This window comes from Rhinatrema bivittatum, chromosome 15, assembly GCF_901001135.1.
Source record: "Rhinatrema bivittatum chromosome 15, aRhiBiv1.1, whole genome shotgun sequence".
NCBI lineage: Eukaryota > Metazoa > Chordata > Amphibia > Gymnophiona > Rhinatrematidae > Rhinatrema > Rhinatrema bivittatum.
The window spans coordinates 51460412-51487876 of record NC_042629.1 but is presented as its reverse complement, the minus strand read 5'-3'; the positions used below and the strand labels follow the sequence as shown (position 1 = coordinate 51487876).

The window sequence follows — 27465 nt, the reverse complement described above, 5'->3', positions numbered from 1 at the left end:
TTGTGGAGGGGCTGGTAATCAAACATCTTAAATAGATAAATCAGTTTAATATGCAAATCACATCTAACCAGCAACAGTATGTGCAATTAGCCAGTTTCATGGCCTGGGTGGGCAGGCTGGATAAGCCATGTGTGCTTTTTCTGCCACCTTGCTTCTATAAAAGGTAAAATGCATCACTAAAAGGTGAATTTTAAAAGTCCGGCACGTGCGTTAATGAAGGGATGTGCGAATAAGTCAGGCTCATGCATGCTGAGTGGATTTTAAAAGCCGCCTGGTTGGGCACGCATTTCCCGCAACATGCCCATCTCAAGCGTTTTCAAAAAAAGGGCAGGGTGTTGGTCTGGTTGAGGCATGGGCATTTCAGTCCGTGAACTTGAGATGTGTGCATAAATGCGTATGTGACCTGGCACGCCTTGAGGCCCCCTGCTGCGTAAGTTTACTTCTGCTATGGATGACGTGTAAGTTAAAAAAATGAATAGGCAGATCTGTGGGGTTTTAAGGATTGGGGCTAACTGGGGGGGTGTGAAAGCTATTAAACTAGAGGGTTTTGGAGGAATTATCTCTTAACTGGGTGAACTGGGGGGTCATACTGGTAAAACTGGAAACAGCGTCGGCGCATGCCCCTTTTAAAATCCCCCAATTTACTTTTTAGAAGCAGGATTTGCACGCCCATGCACGCGCCCACTTAAAATTTGGCGCACATGTGCGTGCGGCCAGGCTATTTTATAACGTGCACATATATGCATGCAAGTTATTAAATAGCTGTGTCCCTGGGCGTGGGCCCAACACATGCGCGGCACATGTGGGCCCGTGGGCCGGTTTGAAAGTTACCGTTAAATATACAAAAATAGAATGAAATTCGTAGGTCTAGAAAGCCTTCCTATTCTAGATACAAATATTCGGTCAGAGAGGAAACCTCCTGGATTCTATGATTTCCTTGAGGCAACCTGAAATACAAATGCATGCGTGCAGTGGGGCAAAAGCAGAACTGATCATGGTCACCCAGAGCCCTCTGGTAACCCTCCCTCTACCATGCTTGTAGGCCTGATTTTAAAAAGTATTTGCACACTTAAAATTGGGCTTTACACATTTAAATATGCTTTATCCATGTAAGTGGGCATTTGAAAATTGCTGTAATACTGTTCATAGGTTATATATACACTTTACGTGCATCATTGGCTTTTTAAACTTGCTACGACAGAATGTTACATTTACATGTGTAACTCCTTTTAAAATTACCCTTAAAGTATATAAACAATTTATTTTTTTTGCATATTAAGCACCTTATTGGCTATCACTTTCTCCACCCCCACCTGGGATTTCTCATTGCTCGGAGCTGTCAGGGGCCTGTCTCCGTTGAGGCCATGCTCGTAGCAAGCATTGGTTCCACCTCTGTATCTAGTTCTTCCTCACTCAGGCTGCTGGAAAACGACATTGATTCCAGGGACAGTCGCGTATGATCTGGCTTTGGGAGGAGATGTTGGATTGCGTGCTTATTCCCAATTATCTGACAGTCTATGCCAGCTGGTGCAAGACAGATGGAGATTATGCTCGTGCTTTCAACACACAGAGAGCAAGCCAAGGAGGGCCATTCCTGTGCCAGAGTGCATTCTGTTTACTGGAAATCGGATGGCTCTCTGGACACAAGGATGTCATGTTAAATAGTCATGGTAAATGTTACAATGATTTAATTGCTCGTCAGGATGGGTAGCCAAAGAGTGTTTATCACTTAGGATAATATATCTGATATGTTTTGCCAATATTTCCTGCATTTTAGATATTTAAATGTGTCTTTGTCGCTCCCTTCAGATCTCATCCCTGTATCTCCTCTTTTTTTTCCCCCTATTTTATTTCTTGTGCTTGTATATCTTTTTTTTCCTGAATAAAAGTCCACCTTTTATTTCTCTTCCCTTCCCCTCCCCTCTCTAAAAAAAAAAAATCTCCCTCTGAGAGTACATCCTTCGGTTGTTTGTGCTGTATTCATGTTCTGCATGGATGTGGGTTTCCTGAAGGGCCATCAATCAGTTCATAATCACAGGAGTGGCTAAGCAGGAAGAGCTCTCAAAATCTAAAAAATACTAATATAACTTCTGGAACGAAATCAGATTCGAAGGGAAATGAGTTGAACGTTCTGATTTCCCCAAGAAGGATAGAAACTGCATCAGCCATGCAGGCAGTGGAACAAACCCAGGCCTGGGTCAGTCTGCTCAGGTTGTCCCTGGGCGAGGTGGAGACCCTGCTTATAGTGCTAAAGTCAAATGGCAGATGCAGGACCACAGTAAAGCACAGAGAAGAGACTTGGTTGCTGAAGGAATGCAAAAACTTCAGACCAGCAGCTTTTTTTCATTTTCCAAAATTATTTTATTAAAGAATTGTGTTTTGGTTTTTACATGTCATTGGACAACCTGCTGAAGTGCAAAACATGTTTCTGAGGTATCAAAAGCAAAGGAAAGGGCCTGACCTCAGGCAGTTAGGGCGCTGTATAAACACGAGGCCTTTGGGGGTCTTTTCCAAGGTCATGGGAGGAACCAGATGTCTAATACTCACTTTCTGCAAGATGCTCTGCAGAGTAGGATGCTGGATTTCCATATGGAGCAGTATGGACTAGGGTTACCAACTGACTCCATGATATAAGGAACAGATTAAGCCATTCCTGGCTTTTCCCCAATACATGCAAGGTTTTCTAGTTCTGATTTCCATTATTCTTTTTTTTTTTTTTTTTTTTTGGGGGGGGGGGGGTGTCTGGCAATTTCTTCCTGGTACTTTGGACTTCCAGTTCACTCAGAACCAGCCTCTACAAGGCTACAGCACCATGAGTCTTCATTTACAGCTACCTAGATTTTTCCCCCAATTTTATAATCCATCACTCAGCCCAGCCATTACAATGACAGCTGGTCTTGAATGGCATTAAGACCAAGCTTATAGTGTTGGGGGATGGAGGCTCTGTTTCTACTCCTGCTTTTGTTCCAGCTGTTAAAATAGGCCTGGTTAAACTGGATTTGGTTAAATCTTTGGGCATGAGGTTGCATTCTGCTTTATCATTAAAAAGTCAGGTTTTCATGTAGTCCAAATTGTTTTTTTTAAGCTCCAGCAGTTACGTCGTCTTCATCCTGTCTTAGATGTAAACTCATTTTGATATGAGCATATGTACTGCCATGTTTGGACTATTGTAAGGTCCTGTCTGTTGGCCTTCTGCAACGGCTATGACATCAACTTCGGGTCTTTCAGAATGTCGCTGCAAGGCTGGTCTGGGGCTGTTTTGCCGAATGCATTGGTTACCAATGTCATGCAGGATTCAGTTTAAAATTTTCTCTGGTACATAAATTTCTTAGGGGAACTGGACTTATCTCTATTTAAAGAACAAGTTGCACTGGTACATCCCAGCTAGATACTTAAGTGTGTCTCAGTCTTTTTTATTGGTGATTCCAACATTCAAGAAGGTATGAAAGGTCAGGTTGTGTAATAGGATGTTTTCTATAGCTGTTCCACAATGATGGAACAACATCCCTCTGGATATCAGGCATAAGTGAATTATCTGTTGTTTAGAAAAAAGCTAGAAACTTGGCATTACCTACCTGAGAAGAACTAGGAATGACAGCTGCAGTTTGCTGATTGACCATTTTATCACTGATGTGTTCCTGTTTATTTGTATTTTTGGTTTATAATTTGTGATTTATACACTGCTTTGAGTATCCATTTTCTTGGGTGGGAAGACAATGTAGAAAAATCTTAAATAAAATGAAATGACAGTCCTTGGCCAGAAGCCACAGATCAGGTTCTGGACTCAGAGCCAGGCCAGTAGGTGTCCCTGTTCAGCAAAAGCCGAGACTTTGTCCACCCCTAGGGGCTGTGAACACTGCATCTATAGCATCTCCACTCTAGACTATTCCTGAAAAGCCAGGAGCCATACCCAGGTCCTGTGCATGTCCCAAATTCTGATTTTCTTAGGGAAATGAACGTGCAAATCAGAATTACAAATCCATGTGCACAGCGAGATAGAGCGAGAATTGGATACGTTCGTTTCTTAGGACATGGGGGCAGTTGGCAATGCTAGCTTGGGCTGTGAATTATGTCACCAGTAGCAGGGCAGAAGATTTCAGGTACAAACACTACAAGACCCCTTTCTCTCATTTCTCCTGGAGCAAACTTTACATGTCAACCTCTAGGTATTAATATGCAGGTCTAAAAGGATAAGCTAAATTTCCCAAAGCTGAAATACTTTTGACATTTTTTTTCTTTTTGAATGTTCCAACTAACATTCCATGAAGACACTAAATAGGTAGGGATGTGCATTGATTTTTACACAAAATGAAAACTGCAACAAGACACTCGCATTTCATTTCATTTAAACATGAAACAAAAAATACATTTTTTTTTGTTGACTTTTCTTTGAGAAAGCCAATGAGAAAAGAAAACTAAGACCAAAAATATCTCTGACTCCACCTTTCCATATGTGAGCCCCTTCTGTGGGAGTGTCCGATGAAGAAAGCAGCTTTGGGAGTTGGGGGGACCATTTCTTTTGGATTTGACTTTGGGGGGGGGGGGGTTCTAATTTAATGTTTTATTTTGGTTCAACAAATGGAACAAATCAAACTAAATATTAAATGAACCAAAACCCAAATTTAAAAAAAACCCTTAAATGAAAAAAGAAAATAACAATTTTTTTCTGTGTTGACCCTTAATTTTTATGTGTAAATCTGATAAATTAATTTTATTATATAGTTTCAGCATGAAACAATAAAGGAACTGAATGGAGTACCAAAGTGGGTACTGTGACTGGGAGGGTGATCAAAAATGCCTGTATTTAAGTAAGAAAGAACAAAACTTTTTATATATATGTGTGCATTGGGGTACATTTTCAAGACATGCTCAGTGCCCAAAATTAAGCAGATTTTCATCAGAATTTAGGTATCTATGTTTTCAGCTAAAAATTTTCCCTACATTTAGGCCTGCAATTAATTTTCCTAGAGTTAGACACCTAAGGTAAATGGCTATTGCTGAAAACCAATATGCAGCACCTGACGTTTTTTCCTGCCCTAACTCCCCCTGCATTGCCAACCACTTTTTAGAGTCCTAAATGTTGGAGCTCAGGCCTAGTCAGTTTTCAACTCTGAAAGGTAGGCTCCTAAAACCTTTGAAAATGGATCTCATTATTTCTTTTTAATTAGATTCAGTCTGTAGGACTCTGGTAGGGACTGAATTTTGTCTCAATATCCATTTTTCATAGTTTTGCTCAATGTATTCCCTTTTCAAAAAGTCCTTGGGCAGTTCGAAGGATTGCAATGGATATCTAGGGTGATACAGTTAACTATGACTATTTGGTGAGGCTCATGCCTGCCTGGTTACATTATACATAGGTAAGACCTGATAATGATAGCTTGATGAGCCAAGAGTTCACTTACATTATAAGATATTCTAAGACCACTTTGCAGAGGTGATGACAGATGCCTGTAGATGTTGACAGCACATTCCATTTTCTGATTCTTGTGCCTTTGTTCCCTCCTCTTTCTCACTAGAAACGCTGAGAGCACATCCCACTGTGTAAATGACATGTTAGACATTCAGCTCCTCATGTATTTCAATCAGAATACTCCAGAGTGTTCTGACCAAAAGCAAGCACTGAGAGCAATGATCTCACAGCAGAGGCCTGCCTTGACTGGTTTAGTGAATGATCCTGGGCATGTACCCTACTGTGAAAGTGTACTGAATATAGACATATTTCTATTTGTACCCATATGGTGATTTCTCAGTCCATTTTTCATGGCAATTCAGTTTCATCAAGAGATTGATAACGCAAATGTTTGTCAACAAGTGTTTTCTTCAAATAGTGGATTATTATTGATACAATTGTTCATTCTGTGTCTGCCAGTCCTGCATGTCCATACTGAATAGTCCATTGGGGATGTACTAACCAACGTAGTCACAATTGACCGGCATTGCCTGTGACCTTGTGGTTTTCAGGGATGCTGGATACACTGCCTACACGCCAAAACAGAAAAGATGATCACATTTAAAAAAAAAAAGAATGGAGGCAGTACTAGCACAAGTCTGAAATGTGTGAGTGGTAATACCGCTGCCAGGCCTCCATAATCAGTCCCTAGAATCAAGAAGATCCTAGAAAGAAGAGATTTCCAGACTATTGTTCCTTGAGAACTCTTTCTAGCTGTACAATGACTGTGGGTAATTCAGTGCTTGTGAGAAGCATGTGAATGAACATTAATAATAGCTGAGGCCTTAATGATGGTCTAACTATTCATGAGTTTCAACCTTGGGTGGATTCTACCCCTTTTCTCTATTACAAAGGATAGAAAATCAATAGCAAGGAAGTAAACCAAATGGGTAACTAAGTAAGACTTCATCTGATGATCCCAGTGTGGTTTAATTATGGTGGATTCTGATTTTTTTGCGCATCATTAGCTTTAAGGACAACCTTTCTCCCCTACCCCACCCCCTTCCATTTGAGACGTCGGGTTAGCTGGCTGATGCCATACCTTGGGCAAAATGTAGTCAGTCATATTCTAAAATACTTATTATCCTCAGCCACTATGCATCACCTACAGACTAAGAAAATGTTTAAAATGCTAGAAGGGCAGCACGTTGCCTTGGTAATTCATCATGGAGTGCCGGATTTAATGGACACTGAGGGCAGCCAAAATCAAAGTGCAAATGGACACAGTCAGTTGAAAACTGGGTTTTGCCCGCTAGCTAAAACCAAGCTGTCGTGCCTCTTCCTGTTTAGAAGGGTGATGGAGAGCACGAAAAAGCAGAACGTTGTGATTGCCAGCAGGACAGTTCCTGAGATGAGCGCGCTGGTTGCCATGTTGAGCTGGAAAGGTGCTCCATTGGGCTGGGCTACAAAGGAAGGCAAAAGAAGAGAAGGTTACAATGGCTTCCCGCTTTCTGATCTGTAGTACCGTTAGCTTCCTAAGAAGATGTGTCAGGCTTGGGAAACCAAACATCACCAAGGGGGCGGCTTGCAGCTATCGTATGGCAGCAAACGGGCAAAGAGAAGGATCAAAACTGGCCCTTTCTGCTGATTTTCTGGACTTTCTAGATCTTGGCTGCTGCACCACAACTGCAACGGAACATCGGTCATTGCCGTTGGGCATACCGCAGCCTAAAAACTTTAATATTTTTCTTTTAAAGGATTTTCTTTTTTAAATTGCTAAAATGTTTAAAGAAATCTAAGTCAACACTAAAGGATCACAACAACTCACTTTGGGCACATAAGATTTATTCTTTTATGGCCAAATTTTAAAAGCCCGGAGCGCAAAAACCAGGGAATATGCGCGTGGCCAGGCCGTGCGAGCGCAAAACGCTTTTTAAAAATAGCCCAGCCACATGTGTATCTCCCGTTACACGCGGAAGTGCCAGGCTCGGTAAAAGGTGCAGGGTGGGGGGGGCGGCGTCTAGGTGGGGCGGGGGCGAGGACAGACTGGGACAGCGGCCATTAGGCCCTGTCCCAGGGAAGCACGCACCAGCAGCCGGCCAGCACGCAGAACTTACTTCAACTTATCTGAGGAAGTAAGCTCTAAAGCAAAAATATTTAGAATATTTAGGTGGGATTTAGGGGTCAGAGAGAAGGAAAAAGGGAGGAAGGCTAGGTAGGGGGATAGGGAAGTTTCCTCCCAGTCTGTTTCTTAATTGGAGTGGACTGGAAATGTCCGCATCATGCCGCCATGCATTTTTTTAAATCCCCCCTTGCACGCGCAAGGCGCCACCCGCCTACACGTGCGTGTGCCAATATAAAAATCGGCTGTGCATGTGTGTGCGGGTATTGTCTTTTATAACATGCACGTGGAGACGTGCACATGTTATAAAATCGGTGCGACCGTGTTTTAAAATCTACCCCTTAGGGAATTTCAAGCTCCTATTTTATTAACCCTGACAGCGTCTCTTTAATGATTGCATTGATCATTTGCTCAGAAACGTGACTGGTAGAATTGCAAAACACCAAAATCTGTCTTGCACAGCTCATTCTGTGTCTAATTATACACTTTTTTTATTTATTAGATTTGTGCCACACATTTCAAGAAAAGCCAAAGCAAACTACAACAACCAGCTCTAACTAAGGAATAGCTGAATTTTAAATCCTATGCACATTGGGCCAGATTTTAAATCTTATGCGTGGACATAGATTTGTTCGTGCAACCCGGCGCGAACAAATCTATGCCTGATTTTATAACATGCGTGCAAGGGGGTGCACACATGTGCACCTTGCACGCGCCAAGCCCAAGGGGAGCCCCGATGGCTTTTCCCGTTCCCTCCACGGCCGCTCCGAAATCGGAGCGGCCTTGGAGGGAACTTTTTTGCTGGCCCCCCGCACCTTCCCCTTTCTAACCCACCCCCCATCCCTAACTAAATCCCCCCCTACCTTTGCAGCACAAGTTATGCCTGCCTGAGGCAGGCATAACTTGTGCGCACCGGCCAATTGCTGGCGCGCCATGCCCTGCACAGGCCACACTCGACCCAGCCCCTGAACCGCCCTCGAGCCTCTGCCATGCCCCGGCCATGCCTCCGGCCACGCCCCCGAGCCACCGCCACGCCCCGGCCACCCCCCAAATCGCCCCTTTTTGCAAGCCAAGGGATATACGCGCGTCCCGGGGCTTGCGCGCACCGCCGAGCCTATGCAAAATAGGCTCGGCACGTGCAGGGGCAGATTTTCTCAGGTTACACGCGTAGCCTTTGAAAATCTGCCCCATTATTAATGAAAAAATAATACCCACAGAAAAAGCAGGTGAAAATGGCTCCTGTTACTTTGTACCCATAGGAAGCTTCAAAGCAATGGTTCACCTGTACTTTCCCTTTGAAACTTAGGAAAAAGTCCACAGATTAAAAAAAAAACTCATGGATTTTGTCCCCTTTACGAACAGCTTGAAAATTTCTGTCAGAATGAATTGGAATACACTGGGTTGACCAGATACCTGGAGGAGCACCAGGAATTGTTCATCAGTTCTGTTTTTTATGCACTCATCTCTTCACATTTTAGTGTTTTTAGAGTTTTTGTTTCAAGAAAAAAAGCAGAACTAAGAATCTGCAAAGTTCAGCAATTTTTAGGCTGGGAAAAATAGCCCATTTCAAGGTCAACTTGAAACTAGACCGTTTTACCCAGGGAGTATTTGAAATTCTCAACTTTGTATTCCGCAGAACATTACCCACTTACCAAGCTGGGAGTGATTGCTTGGTGTCTCATCTGTGGAAAACAAAAAGGGAAAACGTCCTTTATACCTCTTGAAAATGTACCTATACACCAATAAAAATTCAAGGTGAGAGACAAGCTAAAACTTGTTAAGTCCTTACAGAGCTTCATGTTATTCATGTTCAATAAACTCAGACCAACATTTCAAGCTAAAAAAAATCTATGGCCAGCTTCTATTCTAAAATGAAAATGAATTCCAGGGCTCAAATATTTAGTTTTGAAGTTTTTGTGAGGTTCATTTCCAATGATTCTGGGAGAGTTACCATTGTTAATTAGATGCACATGGATGGTAGGAACTGCAACACAAATGATGACACTTATATTCCGCTATCTCCACTAAGTAATCGGTTGGATGTTATACAAACTACAACCACAACAGGAACTCTCAATGTGATTCATTTTGACCTGACCTCTTCACTGTGATGCATGTATTCAGTTCTCATAAGGACTTGCACCGGAACACCTCGGTGTATTTAGATTCATAATGGTAGGAGCACTTTCAAGAACATTAAGTATCAGCATCTCTGAAACTGAGATCATGCTTAACATATCCTGGCTTGCAGGTGAGGGTTACTCTTGTTCAAGGTATGTGCAAAATCAACCCATTTGGAGACATTACCCTGAGTGAACAGCTCCTGTGATCATTAATTAGTGAAACAACTCAGGCTAGTGAAGAGCTTCTCAGTTGGCATCAGAATGATATTCGGTCTGGATAAACATGCTAAGGCAATCTTCTGAAAGCAAAAATTAAGCAAAACTGAAAATGTCTCTCTGACTTAGGACTGTAGCATAAAACAACTTAAGCAGGAAGACATACATAAATATCTAGGGGTAGATGAAGGTGCAACAATTCAGTACAAGTTGCTGAGAGAAAAGACCAATAAATAATACTATAGAAGATTGAAACTGATTTTGAAAAGTGCCTTAACATCAAGAAACAAGATACAAGGTTATTAATCAACTTGCAATTCCTGAGCTCTCCTAAAGTTTTGGAATAGTAGACTCGCCCGATAAAGGTCTTAAACAAGAACAAGAAATCTTCTTCATGTCCACCAAGTAATCTATAAGAATCGATATATGCCAAGACAGTATATTTCAAGATCTGAAAGTGGCATGGGCTTATAGAACAAGATACATATAGAACTGTTTTCAAGCATACCTAACAGCATCAACAGATCCCAGTACTCAAAGGGGGTAATTTTCAAAAGGAGTTACACATGTAAATGTAACTACTATTGTAGCAATTTTCAAAAGCCATTTACTGGAGTAAAGTGCACTTACACAAGTAAATCCTATGGACAATTCAATGGCATTTACTCGAATAAAACCCTGTTTTACTCGAGTAAATGCTTTTTAAAATCAGGCCCAAAAAGTGCTGGTGTGATCACCAACCAAGGAAAACAAATTGGTAAAATAATCAATATTAGTGGGGAAACACAGGGGGTTGCTTCAGAAACTCCATGTGGCTCAAAACCTGACTCTGGAATGGCTAAGGAGAAGTGAGTTTAAATCTCAGGATGAAAGACTGATCATTCCAGCACAGGATAGTGAATTAAGGGTAAAATGGCTCACAGTTAGTATAGAAAAAAATAGTAAAACACACCTCCTCATCAGATGTCAAAACTGATGGCAGAAGGTCTGTAAACAAAAAGGCAAAATAAGGTGGCAGGGCTCATCCAATGGAAATTGTGTAAATACTATAATATCACTGTACCAGAAAAGCCCTGCGATCACATCCCTGAGAAAATTGTAGACAATGAAGAAGTTGTGATCACTTGGGACATTCCTGTTTCAACAGATGAAAACCTTGATACAAAAAATAAAATAAAATGGCTATTGTGGCAAAGGAGAAAACCACAAGGAGAGCATTACTGATAGAAGAAACAGTACCAAGAGTCTATTCTGTGGCTCATATAGAGACAGAAAAGATCTTTGTGTATCAAATGATGCAGAGACCAAGAAAACATGGCAGAAAGATACAGAAACGGTTCCAATTGTATTGGATGCCACTGGCCAGATTAAAAAGAACTTCTAGGCTCATTTAGACATGTTGCCAGTGAATATAATCCACAGTGAACTCCAGAAGGAAGCTCTCTGGCAAAATGCAAGCATTCAGAAAGGCATTAGCAGTAAATTTGAGAGACTGAGATCAGACTCAATATACCCTGGCTTACAAGAGAGGTTCATTCCTGTCAACGTGTGTGCAAAATTAACTCATTGGGAGACAACACCCCATGAAATAAAAATCAGAATAAGAAAGGGAAATATTGAATTTTGTATGTTTTCACTGCGAAAAGAATTCACCTAAAAAATGTTTGTGCTGGTTCATCTGTTTTCAAGTCATGGAGTCTCTGCTAGCAATGGATTCAGAATTCATCTGTTGTACCATGGGCCTTTCAGTGGTCAGGACCATCAATTCTAATGCCTGCCATCTAGTAACATGCTTTTCTCCTTCACAGAAATGGTGCTGTACAAATCATGGCTAAACAGGAATAGATCTATACAAATGTATCAAGTCCTTGCTAGACTGTTTGACAGTCTCAACAAATGTCATTATAGGCAGGGTATTGAAACAACAAATAGTTTTCTTGTCCATTGCAATTCATTTATTAAAAGCAGTACCCCGGTCTCTGCATTTCTGACCAGCTACAGAAAACACTGTTTAATAAAAACTAATGAAAAATGTAGTACTAAAGCTGTTAGTTGTTTTGGTTTCTTAAACCAAAAAATAATTTTAAAAAAATGGAAACCCTTTCAAACTGAAATAAAATGTTTGTTCTGAGTTTTTACTGTATAAAATAAGGGATGCATGTATGGACAGTCCTACCAGTCCTTGTTATAATTGGTCCGGCTGAGATTACAGCACTTCCAGATGTGCTTTGAGGGGTCCAGGTCATCCTCCTAAGTACGTCTCTTCTCTCTCTGTTATTGCAGTTCTGAGGGATTAATTGAAGCAGAGGTTAATACTTGGGAGGCCGGGTCCTTTCTATGCCACCACACATGCTATGATTCGGAGCTTTGCATATCAAAGAAGCGATGTAGATGTTTCTTCTCTCATGTTGTCACGTGAGTTGGGTGGTTCACAAAAGGCCCTGCTCAGAACTTAATTGGAGTCAGCGGGACAATTCCATGCCTTTCATCTCGAGAAGAAACAGGAAAATGGTAAAGTATAGCGCATAGGACTAAAAAATGCCTATAGGAGATAGTCTTCGATTCTGTATTTTTTTTTCCAACTAATGCACTAGTCCCATTCCAACTTGTGCTTTTCAATTTCAACTATTAAAAAGTCAGGATTGCATATGCTATAATGTACTGTTTTAGTTCAAAATGTTGGCTAAAAGTGTACCTTATCTGCAGCTAAGGTATATGCCATAGATATGAGCAATTCTCATGGAGTAATTCTGATATAGTGGTTCTCCCTGGACAGTCTTGTTTTCTGTATATATCTGCAGTAAATACGCATGAAAGGTATTTCCATATATTGGATGTAAGAAGCAGATTGACAAATGCAAATATATCTCATATATGGTCATTAGGAATATCGTGAAAATCAGGCTGGCTAGGGAGATATATTTGAAGATATATTTGAGAACAGTCATGCTAAGGAGAGGAAGAAAGTTAATGCATTGAAAAGTGGGTGTTATGCGGACAATCAATGTGTGCTCAAAAGCTAAAGTATAGATTTTCTGAGGCTTTAGGGTATCCAGAGAGTTAATTCAGGTCCCACTTTAGCATCATGAAAGAATGTTTCTCCCAACTTCAGTTTTAACTCTAAGAACATGACTATTTGTGCCTATATCCATGTGTTCCCCCTTGCCGTGATAATGAAAAAGTAATGGAGGAGATGGATCTAGTAAGAGGAAAGCTTTTTTTCGGGGGATGGGGGTGTTAAACTACTGAGCGTAAAGCTTGATTCGTGTATTTTTAACTTGTGAACCCCAAAATCAAATCTTAGCTCTCAAATAGGATCTGATCCTGCAACACTGTCCAATATATATATATCTGGAATATACTGGAAATCAATATACTGGAAATCAAACACAAGAAGCCGGCTAATCACAGAGCAATAGCTGGCAAAATTCCAGTTATTCTTAAACTTTGAAGAAATGCCATCTCATGTGTCTGCCATTTTCCCCCTAAACTAAACAGTTCAATATATTCACTTAGCAAATGAAGGAAGAAAACGGGAGAATTTGTACAAGTCTCATTCTTTACCCTTGATTTCTTCTAATATATATTAAATGAATAGGTACCTTCAGAGATGTCGTGGATCTCTGGGCTTCACAGCCCTCTTGTGCAAACTGGACAAAATATGTTGAAACATATCTCACAGGCAATTACTAAGCTATTCAGAAATGAGGTATTCTCTGTCCTGATAAAAACACACGGGAGGGCTAGCTGCAAAACAAATTTTATAAAAACTTTGATGACAAGGAAAATTGCCTACCCCATATTTGAAGCTAACTACTGTTCTGTTTCTTATCATTAAATTAACTTTGCAATGCTTAGCTGATTAATAATAGTTTCCAGGGACCTTGGAAACTTACAGGTATTATATGAAGGCAGTCTTCTGATCGGCACAGCTTCGTCACACAGTGCAGAAAGACCGTGGACATTTTCTGATTTTTGTGCTTCACGAATCGGAATACTTCGAAGGAGAACCTTCCCATTTGACTCTTTCCGTTCTCAATAATAGTTGTCTGGGGGTCCTTGTCGCAGCTAATAGTTAAGAAAGTTGAGACATGGAATGTCAAAGAGTCAAGGCAAACCTGAGAGGTTTTGCCCATACTTGGTACTGTGAATACCTACTGCACTGATTAGTTTTGTATAATGTACCATAATATTTTTTTGAACTAAAAGTTGCACATTTATTTTAGTTGAAAATAAGAATTAACAAATGCTAAGTTTCTCTAGATTTAAAGCAAACCTGCCAGGAGCTGGGCAAAATCCTTAATTTTCACCAAGGTATGATAAGCTTGTGAAATGTCCCGATATAATAAATAGGTTTTTGTAATTCTGGAACTAGTACTAAACCCATATATGAACAGGTCTTCTCTGTTAACATTATTGACCCCATTTTTTGCAGAACGAGACCGTATTGGCAATAGAAGCCTATGCTTTTTTTAAGCTAGTACACAATACTACGCACCTAAAAAAGAGATCGTATCGAAGTTCATCATTTGGATTACCAGAAGGCGTGGTGTAACAGTAATCCATCAAGACATTCCATCTGTGAGAGCAAGAGGGTCATGATTAGATTAAGAGTCATTTGCTTTTCCAACAGTTGAGATAACAGACAAAAGTCCTGAATATGACTAGAATATACCCAATATAGAGCATGCCTAAAAGATTTAAACAATAGAAATAAACTAAACATGACTGCCTCATGAGCCATCACACTCACCCCCACCACTGACCAACTCTCCTAGAGGCCTTCTTCTGTGATGGAACACCGCCATCGCCGCATGCCTCCGACTGCTGCTGATGCTGCCAGCGCACCGCCCTCCCTTAGGGTGTGCATGCATGCATAGGCACATATAATATAGGCCCCATGGCAGGAAACTCTGAGCACCTCCCGATGATGTCAGCCCAACTGGGCTATTTGAACAAGAGCCCTGCAGCATTACCTCGCCTCAGCAACGGGTCTTCTGTCTTGTAGTGCATGTTTCTTGTGTGTTCCTGGTTCCTGTTCTCCTGCATTCTTGAGTCCAGCCTTCCCTTCTTCAGACTTGCCTCATTCAGCCTTTTCTTTTCTAGCCTTGCCTCATCCAGCCTGGTCTTCTTCAGCCCACCTTGTCTAGCCTCGCCTTGTCTTGTCCGTTTTATCCAGTGTCGTCTGTGTGTTCTTGTCTACCTTTGACTTCTTGCCTGGACCTGACCGTTCTTGCTAGCCACCTGCCCTGATCTTGGCCTTTCTCTGACTCCATTAGTCTGCTGCCTGCCCTGATCCCAGTGTGCTTCTGGACTCTAGTTCTCTTCACCACCCTAGGGACCCGCCTAAATCCTGCCAGCCTCTAGAACCCAAGGGCTGAACCTGCGGGCGAGGCAGCTGGTTTAGGTGAAGCTCCAGACTGTCCCACCTCAGGGCACATTTGCCAGCTGTCAGCAGAGGCCTTGTGGATTCACCCTCAAGATTGTGTCAACTACGCTGCAGCTTAAAGGGCTCACACACCTGCTACCCATCACATTGGGGGGGGGGGGGGGGGGGGCGGTGTTCATGAGCATATAGGATGTTAATTTGCTATAATGTCAAAAAAGCATCTTTGTACATAATATGTGAGTTAAATAAATGAAGGTTGATTGTATAAAGATTTAACAAGTTATAAATAAAGAAAAGAGAAACATTACAAGACCTTCCATCAAGGTTAGTTGCTCTCACTGAAGCATATATTTTTGTTTTCAGTGGTAATCCAGTGCTTGGTATGAACAGCTGCTGACTGTAGGTGGAATCCTGAAAAAAATTCATGAATATTATTAGAATTTCTCCAATATTCAGAATGAAAAATTGAATAATTTGTCCAATAGGCAACACTATAGTACAAAATAGTGCTGTGACCATATAATTTGGCAAAACATTGACCACAAAGACAAAAAACAGTTGCTCAATGTTCCCTTGCTACAGGATAAATATTGACATTGTCATTATTTACAAAGCCATGCAGCTGAAACTATATTGGCAGGAATCACTAGACACAATGAGCTAGTTCAAGTCAAGAGATCAGTCGTGCTCTACATCAAACTACATTCTGTAATCTGTATTTCTCATTCATTTTCTTATAATGTGGGCATGATATATAACCAAAATTGTTCCAAAAATTGTCTTATCTAAGCCAAAAGACTAATCTTTAATAATAAGTCAAGATCACTGTTCATCAGAAGTACAAGATGCATGTACACCATGACCGGCTGACAAGAATTCCAATTGCATTTTTTAAAATCATAAACAGAAAAAAATATCAATCTCCAGGTCCAGCTCTTTAAGCATTAATCATTCATTAAGGCTGTCTATAGTAAACATGCTTAATGGACAAACAAGAGAGGATCTTCAATGTTAAAAAATAATAAAAATAATGAGCCCCATTGACTTGGCTCACAAAATGCTTCTTGTTGAAAACTATTATTTTTATTTCATTTATTAGGATTTATTACCTGCCTTTTGAATTATTGTTCACCCACATTGTTCTTCTGGATGCAGCCTACTTTTGAAGCAGCCCAATATTCTGCTGCAGCCTTGGGACTTTTCCTTCTAATTCACATACAAATCATTTTGACTCCACTCTACCCTCTAAAGTTACCTTTTGCCAGGATTGATTTAGCTTCTTGTTTTCATGCTGGTATAAAACCCCAACTGGAAGCCACTTTACTAAATGCGTTGGTGCATATTGGAAGACTTCCAAAAAGTACCCTACTAATGCCACTATAAAAAAATATTGCCTGTAAAAAATATTGCCTACTGTTTGAATGCCTGTCTCGTCTTCAGTGCATGAGAATGCACAAGCCCTGCAACAGATCTGATCTGAAACCCATATCCCAAAGAAGAAGAGACCCTTGTGGTCAACAAAAGCATTTTTGATGGTCTTTAGAAAAGTATTGCAGCCCTCAAAGGCTCCAGATTAAAAAAGAAGAAGCTTGTGGTTTCTTAAAAATATATCAATAAGAGATGCATAAAATATATTCATTAGCAGAATGAATTTCTCGTGCCACTTCTTTCACTGTTCATTTTCAAATTATATTCTGCTAACTCAATTAAACTACATTACTCATCCAATTTGTTTCCATTATACCGTATAAGATGTAAGCAGTTTCAGTAATTGTATGAATCTTTGATATTAGTTTTATAGTAGTGAAGCATAAAGTAGCATACTGACTTCATATAATATACTTATAAAATTTGGTCTATGTAATTCTTTTTACATAGCAACAAAGAACAGTCAAATGATTTATAATATGTATAAAAATCTTGTGTCACAATGCACAGATAAAATCATATACTTTTAAGTATATTTCCTTTTTAAATTTGTGAGCTGAATGTTTCTTATATTAAAAATAAATACCCTGCATGATTTATTAATTTAATTTATTCTCTGATTGTCAAATAGTGCCATTTAAGAATTGCAATAAATATGAACTTGAGAAACAAAAAAAGTTAGAAAAGGTCAGGTAAATTATTTATGTCAGTACATTAATTAGTTTCTCAGTAAATTCCTTTCTTTATAAGAGTGCATGCATGTCTTTCCGGAATTGTGGTCAGCTAACCACTAGAGGGGGATCTGGAGGAGTTATTGGAAACCAGAAAGGAAATGATGTCATTCCTCTGCAAAACTTGCGGAATCTGGTCTGGGAAGCCACGGGAAAGTAATGAGAGAAATTAGGGCATGGAGAAAAACAGGCAGCTGGCAGAGAAACAATCAAAGAGAGAAAGAAACAGGTGCTGGGACATAGTCAGAAAGACAGAATCCATGGTCTGGCCTGAAGAACCCAACAGCCAACATGCTGGTGGGGAATCTTCATTTGAGAAGTCCGACTCTGACAAATTGCTGAACCCTTGAGCAGTTGGTAATCTATAGAAGCAGAGTTTGTTTTCCAGCTGCATGGAGGTCTGATAACTTATATTTAAACCCTCAAATGCTAGACTGGAATCCCATGGTGACTTAGATTATTAAACTGAGTTGTACCCTATAAAAATAATAATAAAATAATAAAGCATTTATTCCTCACACATTCTGCAGATCAACACGAGTTATATCCTTATGTGCATAATTTTGAAAACATATCAACAACATAGTAAAAAACATATATATTAAAAATGAATATGTCGGTCCACAAGTAGCTGTCTTCAAAACTGCAGTCATTAACAGATATTTATGGCCTCAAATGCCTGCTTAGGTTGTTTCCTAAACATCTGAAGGCATGGGATAGACTGAAGTTGGGACCAGCCACTGAAAAGGCTCGCAGGCCTCAGCCAGGAGCACAAGCTTAGGAGATGATTGTAATATGGAATTATAACCTGAGGCGCTGAACCTAAGATTCCAGGCAGGTTGATAGATTTTCAGTGCTACACAGATACACATTGTTTAAGGCCATATAAATATTCTTGATTACTCTGAATTTTATTTGCCGAGAGACGGGAAGCCAATGCAAAGATTGCAATACTAGTGTGATATGATCGTGGAGCTGTACCCGTGAAAAGGAAGATAGAAAGTTGTGCCTGCCTATCAAGCACCACATCTCGAAAGGGGAGAGAAGTCACTACCCCAGAGAGCTTCCTGAGGAGAACACTATTTCACACCCTTTCACCGCATGACCTTATTTTTCTGAATGTTTCTCTTCTGGATCTGGCCAGCTACTTTTGTACTTTTCTCTCTCCACTCCCAATCCTTTCTTCTCACGTTTGCTCTGCTCTGTGTGATATTTTCTTCAGAATTTGTCAGTTGTCTGTGACTAGTGTAAACTATTGGCTTTAGAACTTTTCAAAATCCCTGAGACTTGATGTGATCAAGGCTTTCTTCCATTTTATATTTATGGGGAAAATGGTTAGCTCATCTGGCCCATCTGTTAGCTGCTCTGCCCCTGGCTTTTATTTTCAATCATGGTAATAAATTCTGTATTTTGACTTTGTTTCTCAAACTTTCTCACCCTCTCACAGTTCTGTAGCTGTGTTATGCTATCCTGATGATATCACCATCACAGAATGAATATTCGATGGATGATAGCTTATTCACTTAGAAGTAAAATTTAAGACCCGTGCGTGGGCGCACATGGACGCAGCGATTTTATAAGCATGTGATCATATATGTGCATATACGCATGCATGTTATAAAATCAGCTATACGCGCGTACATATGCGCACGATTTTATTTTGATGCGCGCATCTCTGCGCATATGGCAACTTGAATGAGAAAGTGGGGGGGATTTTAGTAGCTATGAGCGCCAACCCAACTACCTGTTTCCCCAGTTTGTTCCCAGTTTGGCCCAGTAAAGGAGAGGACTTCCTAAACCCCCTAGCTAACTTGCCTCCCTTATACCCTATTATCCCCGAGCCTTAAAACCTCGCTGACTCTCTAGTTTTTTTGCTCCATGACTTACACGCCATCCATAGCAGAAGCAAAGGGACCCCAGTGCACGCTTGTGCACGTAAACACGCGCAGACTTCATGGTGCAGTTCTGGCCCACCCATGTCCTGCCCATGCCCCACCCAGACCATGACCATGCCCCGCCCCTTTTTGTGAAAAAAAGGTTTTGTGCATGCTCCGGGAGATACGCTCGTACTTGCATGTGTTTTAAAAATCTGTGTTGCGCGCCGAGCCAAGTCATGTGTGTATCTCCCAGCTTTGGCATGCATAGGACTTTTAAAATCGACCAGTTAGGTATATAAACACTTTGTTGTCTTTGGCCTGATGGAGATTTTGTCACAGGAATTGAAATATTGGTGCGATCATTTACTTGTTTTTATGAATGAAAAACACCTTTGGTGGTATTCTCGGAGCACTTTGTATTTCTGGGTGCTTTAGCTAATGTACAGGAAATGAAAGACAAATTAGGCAGCAACTGCCATGGGCAGCAGTGGGTCTGGAGAAAGATCAATTCAAGCAACTGTATATAAGTCAGTAAGAAAGGGGATGAGATAATCAAAGGGATACAAGAGAAAACCAGAAAGGATGCCATCCTGTTTGCCCCCCCCCCCCCCCTCTCTGCCTCATAGCCACCACACCAGGCAATGATTGTGTACACCAAGTTTTGATCCATTATATATTAGAGCAGTTTTATTTGGAAAGGCAAATAAATACAGATTTGATTGACTGACTCTGATCATTATCAGAGCTATTTATGGGGAGGCCTAGCAAATGTGAGCTCCCATTACAGCACTAATTTTGTTGCATGGTGGACTCCTTTTCTATATTCTGGACTATTAAATTGTTTCCAACTTACATTGTACAGGAGTAAATTCAAAGTGCTGATAAATGTGCCATTGCTGTCTTTTACTGAAATAGCAGCTGATGACCTAAACAGATTTTAAAACAAAAGGTGTTAGAACGAACTTTGATTATAATATTTCCTTAACCCGAGCCTTCCTTGCAAGTACCATACAGCACGACTCATTAACATATAACAGTCATTCAAGGGAAGCCACAGCAAGTGTTTGGCGTGACTCAACTTCCAGCTGGTCACTACTTTTCCCTGGATGGCGCTACATATCTTGGGTTACAGTCAATCATTCTGAAAGAAGACACCAATAGTTTGACCAGTAAAGTTATTCATATCCTAAATTCTTGTAACACCTCTTAGTATTGCAAAGAGTAGCGACAGTGTCCAGCTGAAATTATATACGTGTATGTGTGCGTGGCTTCTAAAGGCTAAGCTCAAAAAAACGCTCTGTATAGTAGCTGTTGAGACATTTGTTTGGTGAGGTTGCATGCACAATAGCAAACTTTTCCCCCGATGCAGTCATGATGGGCTTGGTTTGAACCTTTATGTTGCTACAGTTTCAAAACTTGATACAGACCTGATAGTGTCCACGATATGACTGTGAGGGCGCCTTTCCGATGTTTGGATACAAAGTTTTCAGCATGCTAAGTATTATTCGATTATGTTTAATGGATGTGCTGGGTTTTGTGTGCCTTGGACCTTAGCGTTGCTACAGATTTATGAGGAGACTGTCATACTGTCCTTAAGCCAATTTAAGGTTTTTAGTAATTAAGTATTTTTGGACTATGGACATTTTTACATATACTTGAAAATAACAAAATATCATATTGCATAGGCATTAATGCCTGGTCTGAGTAAATGATTATAATTAGTGCAGCAATTGTCACTCTCAAAGTTTGGGGTGAATACCCTAGCGATTCTGATAGCTGGCAGCACTTTATGATACCAAGCAAAAGGTGGTAACTCCTATTTTCATAGTCTACCTTTTTTTAATACTAAGAATTAAGTACATGGTTTTGTGTGACAAGTCATAAGATAGGCAGTCCATCATGAGCAATAGAGCATATTGATTCACTAATGATAGCAAATGTGAATGCAACTTACAGGAATTCAGAATACCATTTATATAAATCATATAATTCATTCAAGGGAGGGAAAAATGCTAAATATATATATATATATATACATACACACACACAAACCGTAATGCCCGTTAAAACGGGCGAGATTTGCTCTGCTCCTGCTGTCCCAACTCCCTCCCACCTTCCCCGGCAGTGGAGGAACGGGATCAGGCTGTTGTCGGTCCAACCTCTTTCCCCACCCCACCCCCCCCCCCCCCCGCACCGCGAAGGGCTGGAGGTGGCGGTGGTGGTGGCAGGAGCTGCAGCAGCAGCCGAGGGGGATGTCGTGAGTCTTCTCACTGCTGTCTCTGTGCGTGACGGCCGGCTGTCCCAGCCGCTCTCTACTGCGCATTTGCGGCACATGGGTCGGAGTTCCTTATAGGTATGATTATATATATGCAAATTGCAAGTTTTTATGTAATTGCAGTTTATATAGATGGATAGATTTGACCTCTTGGAGTATGTGGCACTGGTATAAAAATGTTGATATACACACACATCTCCAGGCAAAGTTACAAGAACATGTAGAAGATGGTCTATATAACTGCAATCTTAAACCCTGTCTCTAATGTGGGTAATTACTTATGGGTGGAATAAACTGGATTACAATCAATAGTCATGATAACACATGTCAAAGAAATCAGGGCTTTAATGGCAAGTCCCCAATGAATAATTATTTTGAAGGGTAATTAGTCTTGTATTTCGTTTTTACTTCCTTTTTTTCAAAGGTAATTGAAGGCAGGCATAAGAAGCCCAGCCTGCTGTCATTAACATGGCGGTGGGCTGGCCTCTCTTAGAGCCTCCTCCACCCCCTCTAATTTTGTTTCCTTCTGCCTGGCATAGTTATGGCCAGGATTTAAAAAAAAAAAAAAAGAAAAGAAAAAAAGAAGAATGCATTCCTTAGGGGGTTTAGAGTCCCTGTGCAAATCTGAACCAAGCCTGGACTTGTGCGGCCCTTGCATGAGGTCAGTTTACTGGGTGGGTCTTTCCTAGCCTTTATTACATTATTGCCCTTTGCTCCTACCAGAGTTGATCCCTGTTTGTCCCCCACCTCATTTTTTCCCTTCCCGCCCCTCCCACCCCTTTAATATGGATTGTTCATGGTTGTACAGTTTGTTTGTTTCAAGTTTGCTTGTCACAGTTGGAGGGTATCTCAAGCCCTGATTGACTTTATTTGTGAACTTTCAATTGATATTGCCCTATTAACAAACATTCATGGGAGGTGGGGTGGGAAGGTTAAAAGCACCGGAGCAGACAGGGCGCAACAGGATGGTCAGCCATGTTGCAGGTCTTTACTCTGTTGGGGCATGGTAGGGAAGGACCCTTTGAGGCAGAGGTCCACTGGGTGGAGGATGGGAACTGTTTTGGAAGCCGGGTATAGCTGTTGGTGGTACCACTGGTGGGTGACAGACTACTCCAAAGCTTGGCTGGATGCGGGAGGGTGGTACAGTTGGACCAAGGGTATGGTTGGTTATCATGGCATAATGTTGCAATAGGCTTGGGTTGTACGCTGTATTATTAATAAACTGCAGCCTTATTTAACCCAACATGAGAGTGCATGATTCTTTTGTGAGAGGTGTGGTGTTCGGGAGATGATCGGCAGGTCACCATGCCCCTGTTTTTGGAATGGCAGCAGACGAAGTGACATCAAAATGTCTTCTGTTGCCTGAAACACAGACTACTGGTAATTCTTAATTCTGTTTTGAATCTAGAGACCTGCTCTCCAGCAACTCTTGATACAGAGAGTAAATATAAAGATAACATTAAAGAAGACTCAGGGAATTCATCCAGTTTCACTTCTACTTCATTTAGCTGGACTTGTACAATCGGAAACATGGCACACTCTGTTGCCATGGTTTTTGATGCTCCAAATTTATTTATCTCTTTATAGCAAATACGTAATTACAGCTGATGTAATATCACCAAGGTCATTGTCTTGGTGCACTGTGTATCAATCCTGATGCTAAAATAGTACTGTGATTTCAAGCCGTCTGTGTTGATTTTCTTACACTTAATTAGAAATGACATTTCAGAAATAACAAGCACAAGATATAAAAGCCAAGAAGTAAGTTTCCACCACAAAGACATTCCAATATAAGTAACAGCCATGGAATCATACATCTATTTAATTAATTTATCTCCACCCTCATTTTAAGATTAAATTTTAATGACATGGTTATTCAGTGGCTAAAGACCAACCCAACATTTCCATTCAAAGTCTTGAAGTAATTTCAAAATAAGCAATAATTTATAAGCATAGCATTTTCATTGGTCAGCAAATTAACTAAATATACAAGTATACTTTCTCACTGTCTCTTCCTTTCTTGTCTACAAAATCTAAATTTTAATCAAGTTTATCCTAGACCTCAAATATGCACAGTGTAAACTTACGAGGCAAGCTGGGTGTTATTCACCAGGTACTCCAATGGATAAGTGCAACTAAATTTGTAAAGAAGTCCAGGCAAATAGCTGATGATTGTTGGCGGATCTGGTGTATCTATGTATCCAGAAATGTTACCTATCTGTACCACTGATATATTTCCATATGCATTCAAGCCTTGAACTGAGGTCACCTGTTAAAACAATATGAAAATATGAGCTCTAGTGAAATGTACTTATGCTGTACAATTAATGAACTGGAACAGCCCTGAAGTTAGTCATTAGGACTTCATGCACAGAAGTTTTAAGACTGCTTTGTCTGCATGCATCAGTATTTCATGTCTAATCAGAAAACCAGCTAATCTGTGACTTAGAATGTCGGAGAAAGTTCTTTTTTACTCAACGCACAATTAAACTCTGGAATTTGTTGCCAGAGGATGTGGTTAGTGCAGTTAGTATCGCTGTGTTTAAAAAAGGATTGGATAAGTTCTTGGAGAAGTCCATTACCTGCTATTAAGTTCACTTAGAGAATAGCTACTGCCATTAGCAATGGTTACATGGAATAGACTTAGTTTTGGGGTACTTGCCAGGTTCTTATGGCCTGGTTTGGCCACTGTTGGAAACAGGATGTTGGGCTTGATGGACCCTTGGTCTGACCCAGTATGGCATGTTCTTATGTTCTTATGTTCTTATGTTCTAGAGTACAATTGTACTTAATTTACTACTCATCCTGAATCATGTTTGTTTCATAAATGATAAGGGCCTCACATGTAATGGGGAAAGATTGGTCAACATGGCAAATGTCATTTATAACAAGAAGATGACTTCTCCAAGTATCCCTCCCCTCTTCCCACCTTGAATGTAAGTACTGCTTAGACTTCTCTTGCTAAAGTCTTGTTCTGCATTGATGGTAGGCAGGCAGCGTTTAGCTTACCGTTAAGCTGTTTCCACAAGCTTCCAAAGTGCTAAGATTGATGGTGAATATCACCACGGCAGGGTAGGTGTTGTTATTGATAAAGCCCCGGCAGTGAGCATCCCCATGCTTCCCATTCAGTGACAGATCATTCTCGGAGTAACCAGAGAAGAGAACTGTACAAAAGTTGATCTTCATGGTAATCGTTTGCACTCCACAGTAAACGCTAATATCTCTTTCAGCTGAAAAATAAAGGCAGGATATGCAGGCATAAAATATGAATGGGTCAGGTAATGGATTCCCAGCCTTTCCTCTAGAATTTACTGCTTTTATCATTGCAATTGGTGATTAGGATCCAGGGAGTCCCACCCCGTGGCTAATTAGTCAAATTAGAGATGGGACTTAGGACATTGCTGGGAGTGAGTATTATGCATGTTTCTACTGTTAAAGTGACTGGATGGCTCTGCTTTTTTCAGGTCAGTCAGTCATATCCAGCCCTGCATGCATGCATCTGTAGTCCCCACATCCTTAAGAGCAGGACAGCCAGTTTATGTGAGCAAGTAAATGAAACTAAGATCGACCTGTCCGGAGAAAACCGAGCCTGATGGTCACCCTACCTGCTGTACGCAGGGAGATTCATTTTCAAAAGCCACTTCCGCGGGCAAGTAGCTATTTACCCATGTAAGAGAACTGTCTGAAAACTGACAATCCTCCCCGCAGGTAAAAGAAACAACGCATGCCGCGCTTTTACCAAGACTGAGTGGAGATGTTCCCAGGAGGGGGCGAGGTTCGGGTGAGAAACACTTCGAAGTATATAGCTTTGCATTTTCACAGTCACGTGCACTGCTTTAGAAGGGGAACAGCGGGTGCAAATCTGTGCGCATACTTTTTCCATAGGCAGTTCCCAAGGGGGAAAGTGCACATGCGGTTTCCCTTTAAAAACTAGTGCCAAAGTGGTGTTAAAAATTGCCTCATGTGTTCATTTTACATCCAAGCAAAACTGGACAATAAAAGAGCACTGTACTCATCTCTAACATGTGCTCGTTTTTAATCCACTCAAAATACATCAGTGAAGGTCTTTTGATTACATTTAAGTCTATTAGAGTTGAAAAAGCACATAAGTAAAGACTTGGTAGGTGACACATTTTGATTATGCATATGAATTGATAAATATTTGAAGGGAGAAGCCATATATTTATTCCATCCACTATAATGGGTGGACCGAATCCAAGCCATCCAGATTTCCAGTATAATGTTGTACATATGCAATTGTTTAATGTCGTATGTAAGAATGGCAGCCAGGCTCAAGTTCTGCATTAGTAGGGCCATATCTTAAAAACTAAAGAGGGCAATGATAATACTGGATGCTTTGACTTTTGCCCTTGAAGAGTTTTTTGCTTGTCAATGGAAAGCTTGTTGTGAAGACCATATTCTTAAATTCAACGAGAGCTCTCCATACCAGTAGGTGTTGGCATTGAGTGATGACCGTGACTCCCTCCCCACAGGGGATGTGAATTTATTTTTTGCAGCATCTCCAGACCGGGCTGAGCCAGGGAGTGGATCCATGCCCCTCCACATGGCAGGTGCTGAGCAGGGCCACTGAGGCACTAGGCTGGCTCTCATTGTTAAGATTGAATGCAAAATCATTTACAGAAATAGCCAAAAAGCTTTCACAAGAAGGCAAAACAAACTCCATTAATGTCATGTGCAAATGGGATAGCAGAGAATTATGGCAAATTCTTGAAGAAAATAATCAGAAGTCATTTAGTCAAGTTAATGTGTTTTGCAAATTTGAGGCAAGAATTAAGTAAACATGGAGCTTATTTTCCAATAATAGCTTTTGCAAGAACAGTTTAGGTTTTAATTCTTTCTTTCTTAACAGAAAAATTATTTGCATATCTCTGCTTTTGCAAATGGATCCTCTCTTGGTTTTCTAACCAACTATTCTTGATCAAGTGGTTTACACTTACCAGGAAATCTGCTGTGGTGATTGGCATCACAGTTGTATCCATTGAATTGTGCAGTTACACTAAACGCATCCACTGTCACCAGGAACAGTAACCATACTTGGTCCATGGCAAATCCTATAAAAGGACATCCAGTTTTATCAATCAATTTCTAATGTTGGCAACCTCTATTACATGAGTGTTGCAAGACAAGCAAAGTGCAATGATCAGTTCTGGTTGGTCAAATATATGTTCTTTGTAGTATTCTTATGTACTACAAAGGTGTCCATGTGCGCGCTGTTGCTGGCGTGCTCACATGGACGCGCTGATTTTATAACATGCGAGCTTCGGCACATGCGCGCCCGATTTTATGTTGGCGAGCGCGTAAGGGGTGGGAATTTTATAACATCCGCGCAGCAATGCGATTGGGCCTTCCCCCTAGCTAACCTGCCTCCCTTTTCCCCTATCCTCCCCGACCCTTAAAACCTCCTAACTATCCTTTTTTTTTTTTCGTTTTTTAACTTATCTGCTCTCCCGAGTAGTAGTGAGTTGCCCAGGCTGGCCCAGCCTACCCCTTTTTATTTTGCTGGCTCTTCCGTGCGTACCGGGAGATCTGCACGTAGCCGTGGCACTTTGAAAATGCCCGCAGCATGCGCGCAGCCCAGCCACGTGCGCATCTCCCGGTATTGGCGCGCACCGGCTTCTGAAAATGCAGCCTTAAGAGAATAGCAATAGCATATATCTTTTTTATTATAATGCATCAAAGAGGTAGACACATTCATTCTTTAAATAATTTCTAGTTTTAAAACTAGTGCTGCAGATCAGAACAGGGCAAGGTGCAGACTATTGAGCAACAGGCCTGGCTAAACACCGCTCTTAAAGGTGAATTTTAAAAGTCCAACACATGATTAATTATGCATATGTTGGACTCATGTGTGCGGAGTGGATTTTAAAAGCCACCCAGATACGCGCGTAAATGCG

General features: G+C 40.9%; 1 protein-coding gene across 1 annotated transcript; it reads right to left on the bottom strand.

Moving 5' to 3' along the window:
- Positions 1–6502: 6502 nt before the first annotated feature.
- On the bottom strand, positions 6503–26614 carry LOC115076843 (zona pellucida-like domain-containing protein 1). The gene is made up of 10 exons (XM_029578804.1): positions 26509–26614; positions 24560–24780; positions 23638–23819; positions 20129–20201; positions 15553–15650; positions 14349–14429; positions 13747–13918; positions 12027–12135; positions 9164–9193; positions 6503–6852 (listed from the first exon to the last, which is right to left on the bottom strand). Exons 1-10 carry the CDS (start codon positions 26612–26614, stop codon positions 6677–6679), a joined length of 1248 nt encoding a protein of 415 aa, XP_029434664.1. The 3' UTR covers positions 6503–6676.
- Positions 26615–27465: the final 851 nt, after the last annotated feature.

Excerpts from the sequence above, each read along its gene's own strand:
- LOC115076843 (XM_029578804.1), bottom strand. The coding sequence starts at position 26,614 with ATGGACCAAGTATGGTTACTGTTCCTGGTGACAGTGGATGCGTTTAGT. Across the intron at positions 23,820-24,559 it reads CTTGTGGAAACAGCTTAACG|GTGACCTCAGTTCAAGGCTT; the intron begins GTAAGCTAAACG and ends TTGTTTTAACAG. Across the intron at positions 12,136-13,746 it reads ACTGCCTTCATATAATACCT|AACTGCAATAACAGAGAGAG; the intron begins GTAAGTTTCCAA and ends TTAATCCCTCAG.